Source organism: Scyliorhinus canicula, chromosome 1, assembly GCF_902713615.1.
Source record: "Scyliorhinus canicula chromosome 1, sScyCan1.1, whole genome shotgun sequence".
Lineage (NCBI taxonomy): Eukaryota > Metazoa > Chordata > Chondrichthyes > Carcharhiniformes > Scyliorhinidae > Scyliorhinus > Scyliorhinus canicula.
The window spans coordinates 218,660,059-218,678,525 of NC_052146.1; the positions used below are offsets into that span (position 1 = coordinate 218,660,059).

The 18,467-nt window shown below is 44.1% G+C and overlaps 1 protein-coding gene across 1 annotated transcript in view; it reads right to left on the reverse strand.

Moving 5' to 3' along the window:
* Nucleotides 1-1,157: 1,157 nt before the first annotated feature.
* LOC119971779 (N-acetyllactosaminide beta-1,3-N-acetylglucosaminyltransferase 2-like) overlaps nt 1,158-18,467 on the reverse strand; it is a 44,660-nt gene continuing 27,350 nt past the window's right edge. Inside the window, exon 2 of the mRNA XM_038807889.1 lies at nt 1,158-3,292. Within this exon, the coding sequence (XP_038663817.1) occupies nt 2,096-3,283 (1,188 nt within the window). The 5' untranslated portion in view covers nt 3,284-3,292 and the 3' untranslated portion in view covers nt 1,158-2,095. The remainder of the gene's footprint in view (nt 3,293-18,467) is intronic.

An 18,467-nucleotide genomic window follows, 5' to 3' on the forward strand; every position in this document is an offset into this window, starting at 1 on the left:
GGCTTTGATAAGGTCCCACATGGGAGACTGAAGGCTAAGAGCCCATGGGATCCAAGGAAATAGGATCCAGAATTGGCTGCGTGGCAGGAAGCAGAGGGCGACGGTCGTTTTTCTGACTAGAAGCTGATGTTCAGCAGGGTCTGCAGGGATCAGTATTGGGGCCCTTGCTGTTTATGGTTTACATTAGTGATTTAGACATGAATGTAGGAGGATTGATCGGTAAGTTCGTGGATGATATGAAAATTGGTAGATGGTAAATTGTGAGTAGCATAGCTTTCGATTACAGGGGGATATAGATGAGCTGCTCAGTAGCAAATGGAATTCAACCCAGATAAGTGTGAGGTGATGCACTTGGGTAGGACAAACAAGGCAAGAGAATACATGATAAACAGCAGGACCCTGGGAAGCACTAAGGATCAGGGGGACCTTGATGCGCATGTACACTGTCCCTTAAGGTAGCAGGACAGGTAGAAACAGTAGTTAAGAAAGCATATGGTATACTTGCCTTTATTAGCCGAGGCATAGAGTTTAAGAGCAGGGAGGTTATGCTGGAACTGTATAAAAAACATTGGTTAGGCCACAGCTAGAGTATTGTGTGCAGTTCTGGAATCCACATTATAGGTGGGATGTGATAGCACTGGAAAGGGTGCAGAGGAGATTTACCAGGATGTTGCCAGGGCTGGAGAGTGTTAGTTATGAAGAGATATTGGATAGACTGGTTGTTTTCCTTGGAGCAGAGGAGACTGAGGGGGGACATGAATGAGATGTATAAAATTATGAGGGCATAGATAGAATAAACAGGAATATTTTTTTCCCCTTGGTGGAGGGGTCAATGACCAGGGGACATAGATTTAAGGTAAGTGGCAGGTTTAGAGGGGATGTGAGGAACAACATTTTCACCCAGAGGGTGGTGGGAGTGCTGGAAAATGAGACTAGAATAGTTAGGTGGTTATTTTTGATTGGTGCAAACAATGGGCAAAAGGGTCTTTTCTCTGCTGTGGACCTTCAAGATTCTATGACTCTATGATACATATGCAGCCATCAAATAATAGTCATATATCCCATTTTATGTACAGTTAAGAGCTATCTAACCCTCTCATGAAAATTTTAAAAGTACATACTGGAGAATTTTGTTACATTTTGAATCATGCCAAGGATGATATTGATCAGGTTTATTTACAGACAAGTCACACTTAAGAACTTTACAGACAAAATAATACATTGTCCATCTTAAAAACAATTTGGTGTTTTGATCTGAATAAATTAAACAGCAGACACTCTTTCACATAAAACACTTGAAGCACACATGCTTACAGATATTGGAGAATGTTCAGCAACCTTTAATAGATTGGAAATAATCTGGTATATGCCAGAATTTTTAAAAAATCTCTGGATTTACATAAGACACCCACTTTAAAATTTAAATAGCATCAACTTTCCATTCAGAAATTAGATTTATTAAACAAAATCCATTTACATTCTTCTCTGAAGACATGAAATATCGCCCTTCATGATGTACAGTACAACATAATCAAACACGACATAATCAAACACGATTGACAGTGAAGCTCAAATTATCAGTGTACACATGATTTAAAGAGACAGCATCGTTCTCACTGCTAACTGTACAGGGTAACAACTGGTAACCTTATTGCCCTTAAACATTCTGAATGACCTCCTCTGTTGCCGTTATCACCAGAGCGTTTTTAAAATTTTGTCCATAATCATCGCCCAGGATTTCCTTTGATTGAGAATAGAAATTAGACTTTTTGAAAGATTGTTACATCAGAGGCAGAGTTCAAATTGCAGAGTCCATGAAATCATTCTGCAAATTCAGTAGGATGAACAAAAATAAGTGACCAACAGAATTGATGCATTCTCTTCAACAAATCCTCCTGGGCATTTTAGATTCCTTTGGACCTATTATGCTTCTCCCAGATTTCAGATTTGTTCATGGTGGCAGATTTGGACACACACCTTCACACAGCCTATTAGCATCGTAACATCAATAAGTGTGCAAAATAAGACAACCCTTTACATCCAATGGTAATGGGCCTCAATTCTCTTAACCTTTTTCCTCTTCCTGTATTTTAGATCAACATTTCAGTTTAGGATCCTGCAGCCTGCTCCAGATTCTTATCATTTCTTGAGGATTTCTGCTGTGGACTAATATTAAGTTTTTATATGCACAGGTAACATGTCTATCTTTTTGTAGTATATCAAAAGTCCTGAAACCTTTGTGTTTTTCTGGAGCGAGGCCAAGTTTTCTAAGGCACATCCCAGTATACACATCATCAATTGGATAGAGTGCTACTTGGTATGATACATTATGGAGTCTCTTTGCCAAGTATCCAGAATAAAGAAATCCACCTCCACCAGCATAGGGAGGATACACCCCTTCAAATATACTCTCTGGAACATAGTATTTCAGTTTCTTCTCTCGATGAGGTCCTGCATTTGTAATAACATCACCAATAAACAGATCTTTGGCTTTGTCCTTGTCCAGCGTGTTCAAGTATTCTATAATCTGTACTGTGTTTACAAAGACATCATCATCGCCTTTAAAAATGTATTGAATATCAGAACATGATTTACTGACCCACTCCAGAAACAACACTTCTTTCAAAGTTAGATTAAAGAATGTGTCTCTGTAATCCCACAAAAGAATATCTCGGTGCTGATTACTCTCAAACTTCAGCATATTTGAGAGGTTAGGAAAATCATCTGCTGGAGATGACTTCCCAAGTAAAAAGATCCTAGCAACTGTCTTATTCCCTATAGTTCCTTCATTCCCCCATGACTGACGTATGGCCTGCCTTCTATCAAAGTGAGATTCCAGTGATTTTATAGCCAGTAGCAGTACAGGTTTATTCTGGCATTTGGTTGGTTGGTCAATTATTAAGGGATAGCTCCTACATCGCAGGTAGGTTAGAAAATCCTTGAAACGGTCCGGCAAAGAATCAAAATTACTGATTTCATCCTTTAACTGAGCGTTAGGTTCACATGTATACATAGTTGTAATGTTCAAGTTCTCCATCACGGTTCTGTTGTGCAGAGCAGCAGTAATAGGGTTGTACAATTCGTCGAGTTTGTGCTGTTCTCGATTCCAGTACGGTTTAATATGAACAAGCGGCTTCCAAAATACACTGTTAGAAATGATCATCTTTTTGCTAGAGTTTGTGTCTTGGTGGCCACTCCGTGAAATCTCTACAACTATATAAATGAAGAAGTTTACCATCATCAAAATTCCCACCAGCTTCGTCCTTTTGCGTCCAACACTCATTTTTCATACCTGTAAGAAATATTAAACAGATGGACAGAATCAGAATCACATCCCTTCAACGTCAGCTCGACTGTTCCGACATGAACAGTCACCGAATTAGAGCCAGAACCCAAATGGCACGCTAGCATCTGTAACTTACAACCCTGGGTTACAAAAGAAAATTGACTTAATTTTTCATCAAAGTAATTCTGAAAATGTTTTTTTCCATGTCGGCAACGGAAAGCTCCAGATAAAAATCTAAATCATTCTAAGATTATAATTCCATTCTAAACTGATATTTGAACATTCCATGCTACATGCCACCATATTTCCACCAAATTTCTAATCTAATTTTATATTTAAATTAAAATCCTGAGACAACACAGTGAATTCTACAATTGTGCACTGTATTGCGATATATCACTGTTGACAGGCAGGACATCGAAGAATGCAGCTCCAACACAACTCCTTATAGACTTTACAACCCAGTGTCAGCACCTGTCAGGGCGAGTCAACCCCTGTAACCCAGAGCAAATCCTTCTCTATCTCAGAATGAATTGGTGTAACCGAGCAAGCCGCTGTAACCCAGCAAGAGCCAGTGCATCCCAGAGTGAATCAGTGTATCTCAAGCGAGCCCTGAGTGAATCAGTGTAATTCGAGCCAGCCCTGTAACCCAGCATGAATCACTGTACCCCAGAGTGAATCAGTGTAATTCGAGTCAGTGCTGTAGCCCAGAGAGAGCCTGAACCTTCACAGGCATCACTCACCTTAAAATATACTGGACAACAGCATTGCATGTCCACAATGGAGCATTACCATTTTATTTTGTAGATTAGAACTTCTCAAATTAGTTAAGATAGAACATTTTTAACCGTGATAAGGTATCACTGACACCCCCATGGGAGAAAAAAATCCAACAGCAGAATATTCCAGTATTTACAACAAAGAAACTGGCCATTGAGCAACTATGCCAGTGTTCACCCTCCAAATGAGGCTCAACCCATCCCTTTTTAACTCACCCCATCATACCATCTAGGATAAAGCAGCCCTGCTTTAAATTTAAACATTCAGTCCCTCCACCACTGGCCCACAGTAGCAGCAGTGTGTACCATCTACAAGATGCACTGCAGCAACTCACCAACGCTCCTTAGGCAGCACCTTCCAAACACCCAGAAGGGCAAGGGCAGCAGACACATAGGAACAGCACCACCTGGAGGTTCCCCTCCAAGCCACTCACTATCCTGACTTGGAAATATATTGCTGTTCCTAAACTGTCACTGGGTCAAACTCCTAGAACTCCCTAGCACTGTGTACATCACAGGGACTGCTGCCAAGGCAGCTCATTACCATCTTCTCAAGAGCAATTAGGGATGAGCAATAAATGCTGGACTAGCCAGCGAAGCCCACATCCAATGAAAGAATAAACAAAGCATCCTTCTACCTAAACACAGTGCATGCTTTGTAACATTCAGTTTGGATAATCTGACATTTTCTTTGAAAATAGATTTTAAAAGTCAAATCAAAACATTCAAAAGAGAATTCAAAGCTACTCTGTCATATTGTAGTATTAAAATGAACGGTGTAATACCTGATGGAACACTGCATATATAACTCAGTAAGAAGTCTTACAACACTGCTCCTTCCTCAGCAGTGCTCCGAAAGCTAGTGATTTGAAACAAACCTGTTGGACCTTAACCTAGTTTTGTAAGACTTCTTACTGTGCTAACCCCAGTCCAACTCTGGCATCTCCACATCATGGCATATATAACTGGCACTGATGTATCAGCAGGTACTCAAGGGTAGATTTTCAAGTTTAACAAGTTTTTTAAAAAGTTTTTTTTTAAAAAAGTGTTTTCATTAAAGATTTCCTATTTTTACAATACATTTAACATCAAAAGCCAAATTTCCCATAGTAGATAATACCCACTTCACATAAACCCCAAACAACCATATCCACCCATCCACCAAGATACAAAACGACAACCAACCAAGCAAACAAAACAACCGTAGGACCCCCCCCCCCCCCCCCCCCCCCGCCACACACCACCTACGCAGCAACTGTCTGATTAATTCCTTAAAGTAGGAAATGAATGGCTGTCACCTCCGATAGAACACTTAACCAACCCCTGACGGTGTATTTGACCTTCTCGGGTCCCCGAACCAAACCCAGGCGCTAGGCGGAGAAGAGAACCTCCATTCCAGCCAAACCTGCCTCCTGGCAATAAACGAGGAGAAGGCAAGGTCATCTGCCTTCACTCCTACTTGCAGCCTGGCGAGTCCGACACCCCAAAAATGGCCGCCAAAGTACAAGGCTCCAACTCAATATTCAGAATCATCAACATGGGAGACCCAAAAGCTTGCCAATTTGGCGCAAGATCAGAACATGTGTGTGTGATTGGCTGAAACACCGTTCGCACCTGTCTTGTACCTCAGGGGGAAAAAACACTCAATCGAGTTTTTGTCAGGTGCGCCACCTTAAGCTGGATCAGCCAAACCTCGCACATGAAGACGTGGTGTTCACCCTGCGAAGGGCCTCACTTCCCACCTCATCATCTACTATAGGTCCCAGCTCCCTCTTCCACTTCGCCTTCACTCCATCCACGAAACCAGAATCCTCAGATATAATTCACCCGTAAATACCAGATGTGCTCCCCACTTCTGATCATGCCAGTGAAAGTATCCTTTCCAACAGAGATGCCCACGGTGTCTCAGGAAATGTTGGGAAAGCACTAAATTTCTTATCTGGAAGTACCTGAACAAATTTGTCTTCCCCCCCCCCCCCCAAACAAACTCAAACTTTGCCGTCAATTCCTCCAAGCTGGCAAACCAACCCTCTAGAAACAGATCCCCAAATCTCTTCAGCCCCTTCCCTTCCCAAACCCCAAATGTTGCATCCAATCTCAACAACTTCAATAAATGATTGGCACAGATAGGGGCCAGCTTCAACACAGCTCCAAGCTTAAAACGCTGCCTGAATTGTCCACATATCGTAAAAGTAGCTACAACCACCAGGTTCGAGGAGTACCTGGTTGGAGAAAACGGAAGGGAAGCTTCACCCAGGCTAGACCCCTTATATGACATGCCTCTATCTGCCCCCATACAGAATCTGTGTCACTGCAGCACCCCAGCACCTTCTCAGCATTGGCTGCCCAATTATAATAAAGCAAATTTGGCAATCCCTTTGAAGAACCACTCTACGGATCCTCCGAGTCTTACCCGTCAAAATAAAAGATTAAATCAACCTATTGACCCTCCCCCAAAAAAAAGCTTCAGGGACGAAAATGGGAAGACACTGAAATAAAAACAAACACCTAATAAGAATATTCATTTTGATAGATTGGACTTTGCCACCAGGGTCAGAGGAATGTTGTTCCACTTTTGCAGATCGGACTTAACCTTGTCCACCAAATTGTGAAATTCAATTTATGCAACTGTGCCGAAACATGGCCCAACCGGACTCACAAATACCTGTAGCTAGAGCTGGCCAAGCTAAAAAGCAACACCCCAAGTTGGGACCCCTCTCCAACACCTCAAAGTTGGCTAACCGGAGCCCGAAAATGAACCAAAGCTGCTCAATAGTTCCATTATATCACCCATAGTGGGGACCGGGTACGTGACATGAAGCAACAAATCATCAGTATATCGGGATAGTCTGTGCTCCACTCCACCCCTCTTTATCCCCTTCCACTTACCTGAAGCCCTCAACATTTTGGATAAGGGCTCAATCGCCAACGCAAATAAGATGGGAGTCATCAGCCACCACTGTACAACCTGTACAAAACAACCCCATCCCAACCCAAAAAAACAATATAACAAATACCTACAAAATTAAGAATACAAACTACCCCAAATCCCCTTCTCTTAAACAAACATAACAAGTCCACACAGAGCCCGTTTAACTCGACCCCAGTCCGTGCTCTGTAACAAACGCTTCTGTCTCCTCCAAAGTATCAAAGTAATAGCAACCGAAAATAACACTCATCCTCGCTGGGTACCTCATTCCAAACCTCACCGCACCCTTTAAAAACGCCGCTTTGGCCTTATTAAAGACCGCCTGCTTCTTCACCAACTTTGCACGGAGATCCTGATATGGTCTAACATGGCTTCCTTCCCATCTTGGGGCACAAGTCTCCTTGGCCCACTTCAGGAACCGCTTCTTCTCATGGAAGCTGTGGAATCTGGCTATCATCGCCTTTGGTAGCTCGCTCGCCCGGCCGTTGGATTCAAGCCCTCCTGTACCCCAACGACCCTGAGGTTTTGTCTTGTCAACCGATTCCCCAGGTCATCTACCTTCATCCTCAGATTCTTGATTTTTTTTTTTGCTCCACCATTGAGGCGATTTGGTCACTGTGCCGCGACAAAGCCTCCTCCACCCCTTTGAACACCTCGCCATGTTTCTTTACAGCCTCCAAAGTCCTCTCCAACTTCTCGCGAACAGGACCCAGCGTCTCCTCAATCTGACTTATGCAGAGTGTCGAGCATCGCCCTGCATTGCCTCTTGAAATGCTTCTCAATCTGTTTTTTGAATTCAATGGCCAGTACCCCTGTTAGCGTATCTGCTGTGATTGGGACCGCGCCGACTGCCTGATCTGCCGCTGCCACCTTCCCTGCTGAGGCTCGACACAAAGCCTCCCTAGTCAGGTGAAGGATTTCCAGCCACTAACTTCTTAATTGTGGTCTTTTTTGACATACTTCTCCTCCAGGGCCTCCTTACTTTCTTATAGGAAGAGATTGTCTGCCAAAAAACCGGGAAAGTGGGCAAAAAGGGTAAACAAATCAAGTATCCTGGCGGGAGTTACCTATTGCACGACCTCCTCCTACATACTGCCACCTCCTCCCAAGCTTAATTTTTTTTTAGAAAACATTTTATTGAAGCATTTGTAATTTGAACATTTTAACACTCTAAACAACCGAGCAGTCCGACACACGCAACAACCTCACAGTAACATACCCAACTTCCCCCCCGCCCTACCTCCTGACTACCCATATATTAGATTCCCTATCCGTATTCTTCACTACCATGTCTCGCCCCCCCCCCCCCACCCCCTTCTGCTGCCTGTTAGTTTTCCTTAAAGAAATCGATGAACGGCTGCCACCTCTGAGCGAACCCCTGATTTGAACCCCTTAAGGGGAACGTTAACTTTTCTAGTCTGAGAAACCCCGCCATGTCACTATCCCACACTCCTGACTTTGGAGGCTCCGAGTCCCTCCATTCCAGCAAAATCCGTCTCCGGCCACCAGGGAGGCAAAGGCCAAAACATCGGCCTATCTTCCTTCCCCCCCCCCCCAACCCGGATCTTCCGACACTCCAAATGTTGCCATCTCTGGACTCGGAGTCACCCTCCCTTCCAGGTCCTCTGACATGACATCTGATAATCCCTGCCAAAATCCCCTCCGCTTCAGACATGCCCGCCCACATCTGTCCTCCACCTCCTCGAAAAACCTACTCATCCGGGCCACAGTCATATGAGCCCTATGGATTACCTTGAACTGGATCAGGCTAAGCCTGACACACGGCGAGGATGAATTGACTCCCCTCAAGGCCTTTTCCCATAGTCCGACTTCCAACTCCCCCCCCCCCCCCCCCCCCCCCCCCACCTCGTCCTCCCACTTCCTCTTCACCTCCCCGATTGGGACCCTTTCCCAGTCCATCAATTCCTTATATAGTTCCGAGACCCTCCCCAACCCTATTTTTGACATCACCTTATCCTGTAGTCCCCTTAGGGGGAGGCGAGGAAAGCACGGAATCTGCCTCCGGGCAAAGCCCCATACCTGCAGGTACCGAACCCGTTCCCACTCGGCAACTCAAACTCCTCCTCTAGCTCCTCCAGGCTCCGGAAACCCTCTTCAATAAAGAGATCAGCTTTGTGCAGGGGGTCAGGATTGAAGGCGCTAGCAACAGCACCGCTCCCGATAGCCCCGGGGAAATACTCAGTGTGTCCAATAATAATAGCTTCATTGAGAATTTGGAGGCAGTTTCGCCAACACTTCGGGTTGGGGGCAGGGTCAAGGGAAATGCCGATTCGGGGGAACCACAGATTTGAGCCAGAGAAGTGGGATGGAAATTTCCAGAAATGGGAGGAGAAGGGGATTAAGGCACTAAAAGATTTGTTTCTTGGGGGTCGGTTTGCACAATTGAAGGAGCTGGAAGTAAAGTATGGGCTGGAGCAGGGAAATGTTTAGATACATGCAGGTTCGAGATTTTGCCAGAAAGGAGATACAGAGCTTCCCAGTGGAGCCGGCCTCCACATTGCTGGAGAAGGTGCTGGTGACAGGGGGACTGGAGAAGGGGGACTGGAGAAGGGGGACTGGAGAAGGGGGACTGGAGAAGGGGGTAGTATCGGCAGTTTACAGAGTTATTTTGAAAGAGGAGAAGGCACCACTGGAAGGGATCAAAGCAAAGTGGGAGGAAGAGTTGGGAGAGGGTATGGAGGAGGGGTTCTGATGTGAGGTGCTCCAGAGTGAACACCTCCACCACGTGCGCGAGGTTGGGGCTGATACAGCTGAAGGTGGTATACAGAGCACACCTCGCGAGGGCGAGGATGAGCCGATTCTTTGTTGGGGTAGAAGATGCGTGTGAACGTTGTTTGGGGGGGGGGGGGGGGGGGGGGCGAATCACATTCATATGTTCTGGTCCTGTCCAAAGGCTGGAGGATTACTGGAAGGAGGTTTTTAAGGGTAATCTCCAAAGTAGTCGCGGCACAGTTATCATCTCGGCTCTTTGGTGCACGTAAGACTGGACCCGGGCCCTCAGGAGGCCGTATTCGGGGTGTCAGGCCAGCCAGGGTTGGAAACGGGTGCGGAGGCAGATGGTGTCGCCTTCGCCTCGTTGATCGCCCGAAGGCTGATCCTGCTAGGATGGAGATCAACCTCTCCACCCTGTGCCCTGGTGCGGCGGGGGGACCTGCTGGAATTCTTGACTCTTCAGAAGGTTAAGTTTGAACTGAGAGGAAGGATGGAGGAGTTCTACAATTCATTGGCATTCTTCATTTTGAACTTTCAAGGACTGGATAACATCGAACATTAGTTGGGGCGGGTGGGTGGGAGGGTTGTGGGGAGGGGGGCTGTGTGTGTTAATGGTGACTATGGGTGATTCCGGATTCCTTTTTGCCATTTGTTTGTGTGAACATGCAGGCTAATGTTTGGGGTTTGGTAGGAGGATTGGATCGTTGTTATTGATATGGGGATTGACATATATGTTACTGATTATTGTTTATTGTTGGTGGGTGTAAATTCGAGAGAAAATGTGAAAAAGGAGAATAAAAATATATTCTTTTTAAAATGAAGAGATCCCCAAATCTCTCAATCCATGCACGCTGCCACCTCCTAAAGCCCCCATCCAGCCCCCCCGGAGCAAACTGGTGGTTATCACAGATCGGTGACCACACTGACGCCTCCTCCAGTCCCATGTGTTGCCTCCATTGCCCCCACACTCTCAGAGCTGCCACTACCACTGGGCTTGTGGAGTACCGGGCTGGCGAGAACGGCAGGGGCGCCATTAACAGAGCCTCCAGACTCGTGCTCTTACAAGATGCTGCCTCCACTCGCTCCCACACCGACCCCTCCCCACTTCCTAACCATCGATATATTATCCGCCCAATAATAATGAATAAAGTTCGGGTGGGCCAAGCCCCCCTCCCCACTCCCCGGTTCCAGAAGGACCTTCTTCACCCACGGAACTTTCCCAGTCCATATAAAACTCTCAGTGTTCAGCTTCCTGAAAAATGCTTTAGGGATGAAGATTGGGAGACACTGAAATACGAACAGCAATCCCGGGAGGATTGTCATCTTCACAGTCTGTACACTCCCCACCAATGACAGCGGGAGCATGTTCCACTTGTGGAAGTTCCCTATCGCCCTGCCCAGATTTAACTTAGCAAGCTGACCCCAGTCCCTTGCCACCTGAATCCCCAGGTACCTAAAACTCCTTCCCACCACTTTAAACAGCATCTCCCTCGGTCTCCTCTCCTGCCCCCTAACCTGAATCACGAAGACCTCGCACTTGCTCATATTTAATTTGTAACCCAAGAACCGACCAAATTCCTCCAATATCCCCATAATTCCTGCAATTCCCTCCAATGGGTCTGTTATGTAACAAAACAAATCGTCCACATAGCGCAAGACCCTATGCTCCAACCCCCCTCCCTATCACCCGCCAAATGTTTGGTGATCTAAGTGCCATTCCCAAAGGCTCTATGGCCAGTGCAAACAGTAGTGGGGAGAGTGGACACCCCTGCCTCGTCCCCCTTCACAGACTAAAATACTCTGATCGAACCCAGTTGGTCCTTACATTCGCCACCAGTGCCTGATATAGCAGCCAGACACAGTCCACGAATCCCTGACCGAACCCAAACCTTCTCAGGACACCCCACAGGTACTTCCATTGTACCCCTTCAAAGTCTTTTTCTGCATCCATGGCCACCACCACCTCGACCTCGCGCCCCTCTGCTGACACCATTATCACATTTAGGAGCCGTCTAATATTGGACATCAGATGAGGTCTCTTCACAAATCCCGTTTGGTCTTCCCCTATTACCCCCGAAGCACCATCAGAACTGTAACTAATCTTAACCACAATTATTGTTGGTTATAAATGTGAAGACAAATATTGTAATCAAGATAAGGGCAATTAAAAATGTAATTTATCTGAAAGGCTGAGTCCAGGAGGGGCTCAGCACGTTAGCAGTGGAAATAAAGCACAGATTGAAATGTTCACAGCTCTCTACATATGGAGACCCGACATTCAGGAAGTCTGTAAATTTGTAACTGCATTACTTCTGCTAAATTGTCTTTGCAATGAATGAAGGTTCCAACCACATTGCTTCAGGTTGTTCCACTCAGAAATGAATGATGAAAATGATATCTAAAAGTTCATCTGCACCAGAGCCTTGGGAATCTCCACAGGATTTCAAAAGGAATGCAGCAGTGTTCAACACAAAACAGAGCCTTCTCCTTATTGACCACAATTTTTGAAAGTTTGACCCTGAATGACGTGCAAGTATGTGACTGCACAATCCCGACAACAATCTCTTCTCTCACTTCCCTTTTTTTCCCCAAAATGGGAGAGGGGCATCACCAGAACACCTACAGGAATCTTGATTTCACTCAACACAAAATAATGTGATTTCCTTCCAGATGCTGGATATTGTATTCTGTGCGTGGTTTTCCAACAATTTCCTGCATTTGAAACAAACTGAACAACTGATATTTGAAAGCACATTTATGAAACATCCGAAGATGCTTCACATGAGTGATTATAAAACAGTAGCTGGAAGTCACCGCGCGCTGGCTTTGAAAAAAGTAAGGAAAATAACTCTAACAGTAATATTACAGGAAAGTTGCAAGTTTATTGGCTGGTGAGTAACTTATGAAAATTAGAAAAAAATTAAACGTTTTTTTTTCAAATAACCCTCAATTAGCTGTCTTATAAGTGATTAGTTGTATTTTTAAAAAAGGTTTAAATTAGTGAAATAAGAGGTTGGTGAGAAGCAGCATTAATTTAGTAATTAAAAATAAATAAACAATAAACAATTAATTAAAATGCAAAATTGATAGCAGGCAAGTGATGGGTTGCAGTAACTGGGAGCTGAAGTTTCTGAGGCTCAAGAAACATTGGCTCAGAGTTAATGAGCTGGAGGACAAGCTTTGGTCACAGTGATGCATCAGAGAGAGGTGGAAAGTTTTTTCGAAAAATGTATTTTTATTCAACATTTTCCATTTTATTTTATACATAACAACAAAATAGTAACAAACAACCCAAAGCACCGCGCCCCCCCCCCCCCCCCCCCCCCGCGCCAAAGGGAGGGGGAGGTTACCTGGACACTTTGTTCCAGAAGGCTGTCACACAGGTTAGGCTAGCATCTTCACATTTGGTCAGGGAAAGGAGGGTGTGACTGAAAATGAGGGAGGTATGGGGATCAAGAAGCCAGAAGTGGAGGAGTTTCAGCCCTTGCTGATTTTACGTTCTTGCAGCTTGCATGAATGAGAGCAGGAGTTCCATGGTAGTTGAGTGAACTGATAACACACACACAGCATCAAGCTGCAGGAAGCCATTCAAGTTGAGGGAGTTAATAGGAATGTAGTGGTAATCGGGAACAGTATTGTCAGGGGTGTTGGAGAAATGAGTTTCAATTCATGGGGCACTGGCACCATTACTCGGGAAAGTGGGAGTTATACCATTGCTGACCGGTGTTACGGCAAGTTGTATAAATAGGACAGCATTGAGGCATTTAAACTGAACAGTGGGGAGAGAGATCAAGTGATAGGTGATGTTGCAAATGAAAGGGCAAGGAAATCGTACAACGTAGTGACATGAGTCATGATAACCAGCGTGCGGCAGGAAGGGACAGAATTGGCAAATCGTACCAGCAGACAAGGCCTAGAGTTTACAGAAGTGGTAGAAAGACAGAATTAAAGCTCTGCATCTGAATGCACGTAACATTTGTAAAAAAAATGGAAGAATTGTCAGCTCAAATAGAAATAAATATGCATCACTTGATGGCCACTACAGAGATTTGGTTGCTGAATAACTAAGGGTAGGACTTGAACGTTCAAGGGTACATGATAACCCAGAAGGACATGAAAATATTGTGGGTGAGCTCTGTTAATTAATGTGGCATTGGGGCAATAGTGAAAGATGGCCTTAACTCTAAAGTTGAAGGTGTAGCATTAGTTTGAGTAATGATAAAAAATGGCATCTGTAGGAAGTCACTTGTGGGAGTAGTTTACAGACCTCCTAAAAGTACCTGCACTGTAGGACGAGTTTCTAGGAAGAAATAATGGGAGTTTGTAAGAAATGTTCTGCAATAATGATGGGTAATTTTAATCTATATACAGTTTGGACAAATCAGTTTGGCAAAGATAGCTTGGAAGATTCATTCACAAAGTGTTTATAGGACTATTTCTTAGAGCAGCTGTTCCAGGGCCAACCAGATTCAGGCTGTTCTTGACCTGGTAATGTTAACTTGGATCATGCCCGACACTTTGTGGACCTGATGGTGAAGCCGGGCTGCTCTCAGCGACCCCTGTAGGCTTCATGCCGCTGTTGGCTCCGATTTGCAGGAACCATAGGTTTGTGCCATCTGGCTTAGATTCATCATTCAGGGCACGGAGAGGGAGGAATTGGACAGTTTCAGGGACATAATTTTTGAAGGTGGGTTCATCGGTTTGGAGGTTTTTTTTTAAAAGAGAAGTTTCAGCTCCCAACAGGGAACATATTCAGTTACTTGCAGGTTCTTGACTTGCTGCGTAAGGAGCTTTTTTCATTACCCCTGGCACTGTTGCCCCCGTTCTTGGACAGGGTCCTGTCCTTGGCTGAGTTAGGGGAGAGGAAGATTTCAGATATTTATGGCAGATGTTGTTGATGGTGCAGGCTTTGTTGGAAGAGGCGAAGGGGAAATGGTCAACTTCACCTCCTCATGTGCTAGTTAGGCTTGATCCAGTTCAAGGTGGTGTAACGGGGCATACCTGACCAGGATGCATATGGACTGATTCTTCTCAGAGGTGGAGGATAGGTATGAGCAGTGCTCAGGGGGCCAGTAAATCATGCATACATGTTTTGGTCTTGCCCCAAGCTTGTAAGCTTCTGGGTCTCCTTTTTTGACTCTATGTTGGGGATTTTGGTTATTCAGTTGGAGCCAGGCCCATTGGTGGCCATTTTTTGCAGTATCGGATTCATCGATGCTGCAGACGGGAAAGAAGATGGGTTCGCCCGTTTGGACGGGTTAATAGCCTTCACCTCGTTAATAGCCCAGAGGCAAGTTCTGCTTGGGTGGAGGTCCCCATTGTCACTTAAGACCTCGGCCTTGTAGGGGGATCTGATGGAATTTTTGTACCTTGAGAAGATCAGGTATACCATGGGGGGATCAGTGGAAGGGTTCTACTCAAGGTGACAGCCTTTTATCTCTTTTTTCAGGGAACTGGTTATTGGCGGCTGTTGGAGGGAGTTTGTCTTTTTGTTAAAGTTTTGCTTTATTTATGGACGGCTGAAGGGGGGTATGGACTGGGATTTGGATGAGTGTAGTTTTATTGGGGTTGGCTGTATTGTTGTTACTTTGTTATAATGAAAATCTTTTCGGAATAAAAATACATTTTTTCAAAAGGCTAATGGAATGTTATAATTTATTACGAGAGGAATTGAACATCAGGACGTTATGCTTCAGCTCTACAGGGCATTGGTGAGACTGCATCTTGAATACTGTGTGCAGTTTTGGTCTCCTTATTTAAGGAAGGATACAAACACATTGGAGCCTGTTGATATCCGAAATGAGCGGTTGTCTTATGAGGAAAAGTTGGACAGACTGGGTTTGTTTCCACAGGAATTTAGAAGTATGAGGGGTGACTTAATTGAAGTATATAAGATCCTGAACGGTCTTGACAATGTGGACATGGAAAGGATGTTTCCTCTTGTAGGCGAGTCCAGAACTGGTAGACACTGTTTTAAAATTAATACTCACCCTCATAGCACCAAGTTGAGCAGAATTTTTTCTCCCAGAAGGTTGAGAGACTTTTGAACTCACTGCCTCAGATGGCGGTGGAAGCAGTATCATTGAATATTTTTACGGCAGAGAAGATAGATTCTTGTCAGGCAAGGGAATCAAAGGTCATGGGGGGTAGATGGGAAATGTTGAATTAAGTACACAAACAGCCGTGATCTTATTGAATGGCAGAGCAAGCTCAAGGGGCCAAATGGCCTATTTCTGCTCTTATTTCAAATGTGCGGATTAGGAAACAGAATAAAGAATAAATGGGTCATTTTTAGCTTGGCAAGCTGTTTCTAATGAGTGCCACAGGGATCAGTACTGGGGCCTCAACTATTTGTAATCCATGTACAATCACTTGGATAAAGGGACCAAATATTTGGATGTTTAATTTTCTGATGACACAAAGACAGGTGGGAGAGTAAATTGTGAAAAGGACAGGGCAGCACAGTGGTGCAGTGGATTAGCCCTGCTGCCTCACGGCGCCAAGATCCCAGGCTTGATCCCAGGCAAGAAATGTCCAAAATGTGGTTAAGGAGGAAGCTTTCAAGAAGTGAATAGAGCACGGTAGAGAGCCAGAGAGGAACAAATGGGAATTCTAGAGCTTGGGGCCTAGGCAACTGAAAGGACGGCCACCAATGGTGGTGCAATTATGATTGGGAATGCACAAGAGGCCAAAATTAGAGGAGCACTGATATTCTTGGGAGGGTTGTAGGTATGGAGAAGATTACAGAAATAGTGAGACACGAGCACATAGAGATTCAAAAACAAATATGAGAATTTTAAAATCAAATCATTGTTTGGCTGGGAGCCAGTGTAGGTCTGTGAGCACAGGGCATGAAAGGGCAGACTTGTTGCCAGTTAATAATAATCTTCATTGTCACAAGTAGCCAAACACTGCAATGAAGTTACTGTGAAAAGCCACATTCTGGCACCTGTTCGGGTACACAGAGGGAGAATTCAGAATGCCCAAATTACCTAACAGCATATTTTTTGGGACTTGTGGGAGAAAAGCAGAGCACCCGGAGGAAATCCACTCAGGCACAGGGAGAACGTGCAGACTCCACACAGACAATGACCCAAGCCGGGAATCGAACCTGGGACCCTGGCGCTGTGAAACAACAGTGCTAACCACTGAGCTACCAGGCCGCCCATAGATAAACATAGACAGACTTTCAGATGACCTTATGGCGGGTGGAATGAAATTAGAACCCTGAAATCATTTCAAACAGTCACATTTGAAAGTATGAAGGAAATTCAATAAACGATCATCAGTGTTAGATCCAGAAATGTATTCCACTGAATTTTTTGGAAGACAATTCTAGATTTAATACAATCTCACTCTGGGCATTTAGTATTTATACAATAAATGGCATTAACTTTCAGCCAATGAAGTACCGACACCTTAATTCCTAGCTAATTGTTTTTTAAAAATATTTTATTGTATTTAATGTGAAATTGGTGACAACATTTCATAGCATCATAGATTAAAATCTAACTTAAAGATGACGGTTTCAATTACATTCTGAATACAAGACATATTTGCAAAATTGGTCATATTTCAACATCAATTTTGGCAGCAAATGAGGTTCGAAATTCCTCAACCTAATGCCTACTTCACATCAAGTCATCCAAAACTGTCTAGTAACATTAGCACCTTAAGTTGCAAATTAAACTTTGTCAAATATTTTTGCGAAAAAAATACCGCAAGTCTTTGAGTCAGAAGAAGCTAGAGGAAGTACAGAAAGCTAAAACATGGTCAATGAACATGAAACAGGAAACAGAAGCAGGAATTAAAAAATAGAGCAGCAAATGTACCAGATTAAAAAATGTAGATTCTCACAGGCAATAATATTTCTACAATTTGCACAAAGACAATTTTTTTTAAATGTTATCAAGGCAAAAATAAAAATTGTCCCAGAAAATATGGGTAAATTTAGTTCTTGGGATTTTATTCTTGCACTCCAGTGTACGGAAGCACAAGGGAAAGAGCATCGGGGATTACCTGTATGAGGATGATGGGCATTCCAATCTCAAACCATGTGTTCCCCTGTGCTAAGATTCTCTTAACTCCCCACAGTGGGAAAGTACACATTGCAGAGACTTGACTTACTCGAAAGTTCTTTTAAAAAAAAACTAAGCTTCCTTTGATTGGCACTGTACAATATTGGGAGAGCAATATTAAACTTGCTACAAATAAGAACTCTAGCAACAAGTGTGGAATGGCACAAGAGGCTGGGCTGATTATCTTGATACATATATCATGATTACTGAAAGGTAATTTCTGCAAACTGTAAATATATTACAGTTCATGACATACTTTCCCTTCCTTCATCACCACTCAGTTGCAAGTGAAACGCCGTTCCTTAGCTTTCAAATAGCGCATCCCTTCACTCAACACAGGATCTCGATCTCTCTCCTTGTTCAAAAAATTCCTTTCTCCTTTGTCGATTCCAATACACTCAGTCACTAAGATTCCAGCACTCTGTCCCCCAAATATGGTCCCATTCCATTTTTCAAACGCAAACCAGATGAAACAGGGTTGAGGGGACGTTGAAAGACATGTACACACACAATTTCCCTCAAAGGCCTTTCACTCCTTGTTCTCTTCCACGTCACATTTATTTGAACTTCCTCTTATATTCTCCACTTACTCTTGCTCCACTTGCAGGATGCTTCCAAAATATTTTTCCCACATTCAACCCAGACTGACACTTCAGTGCAGT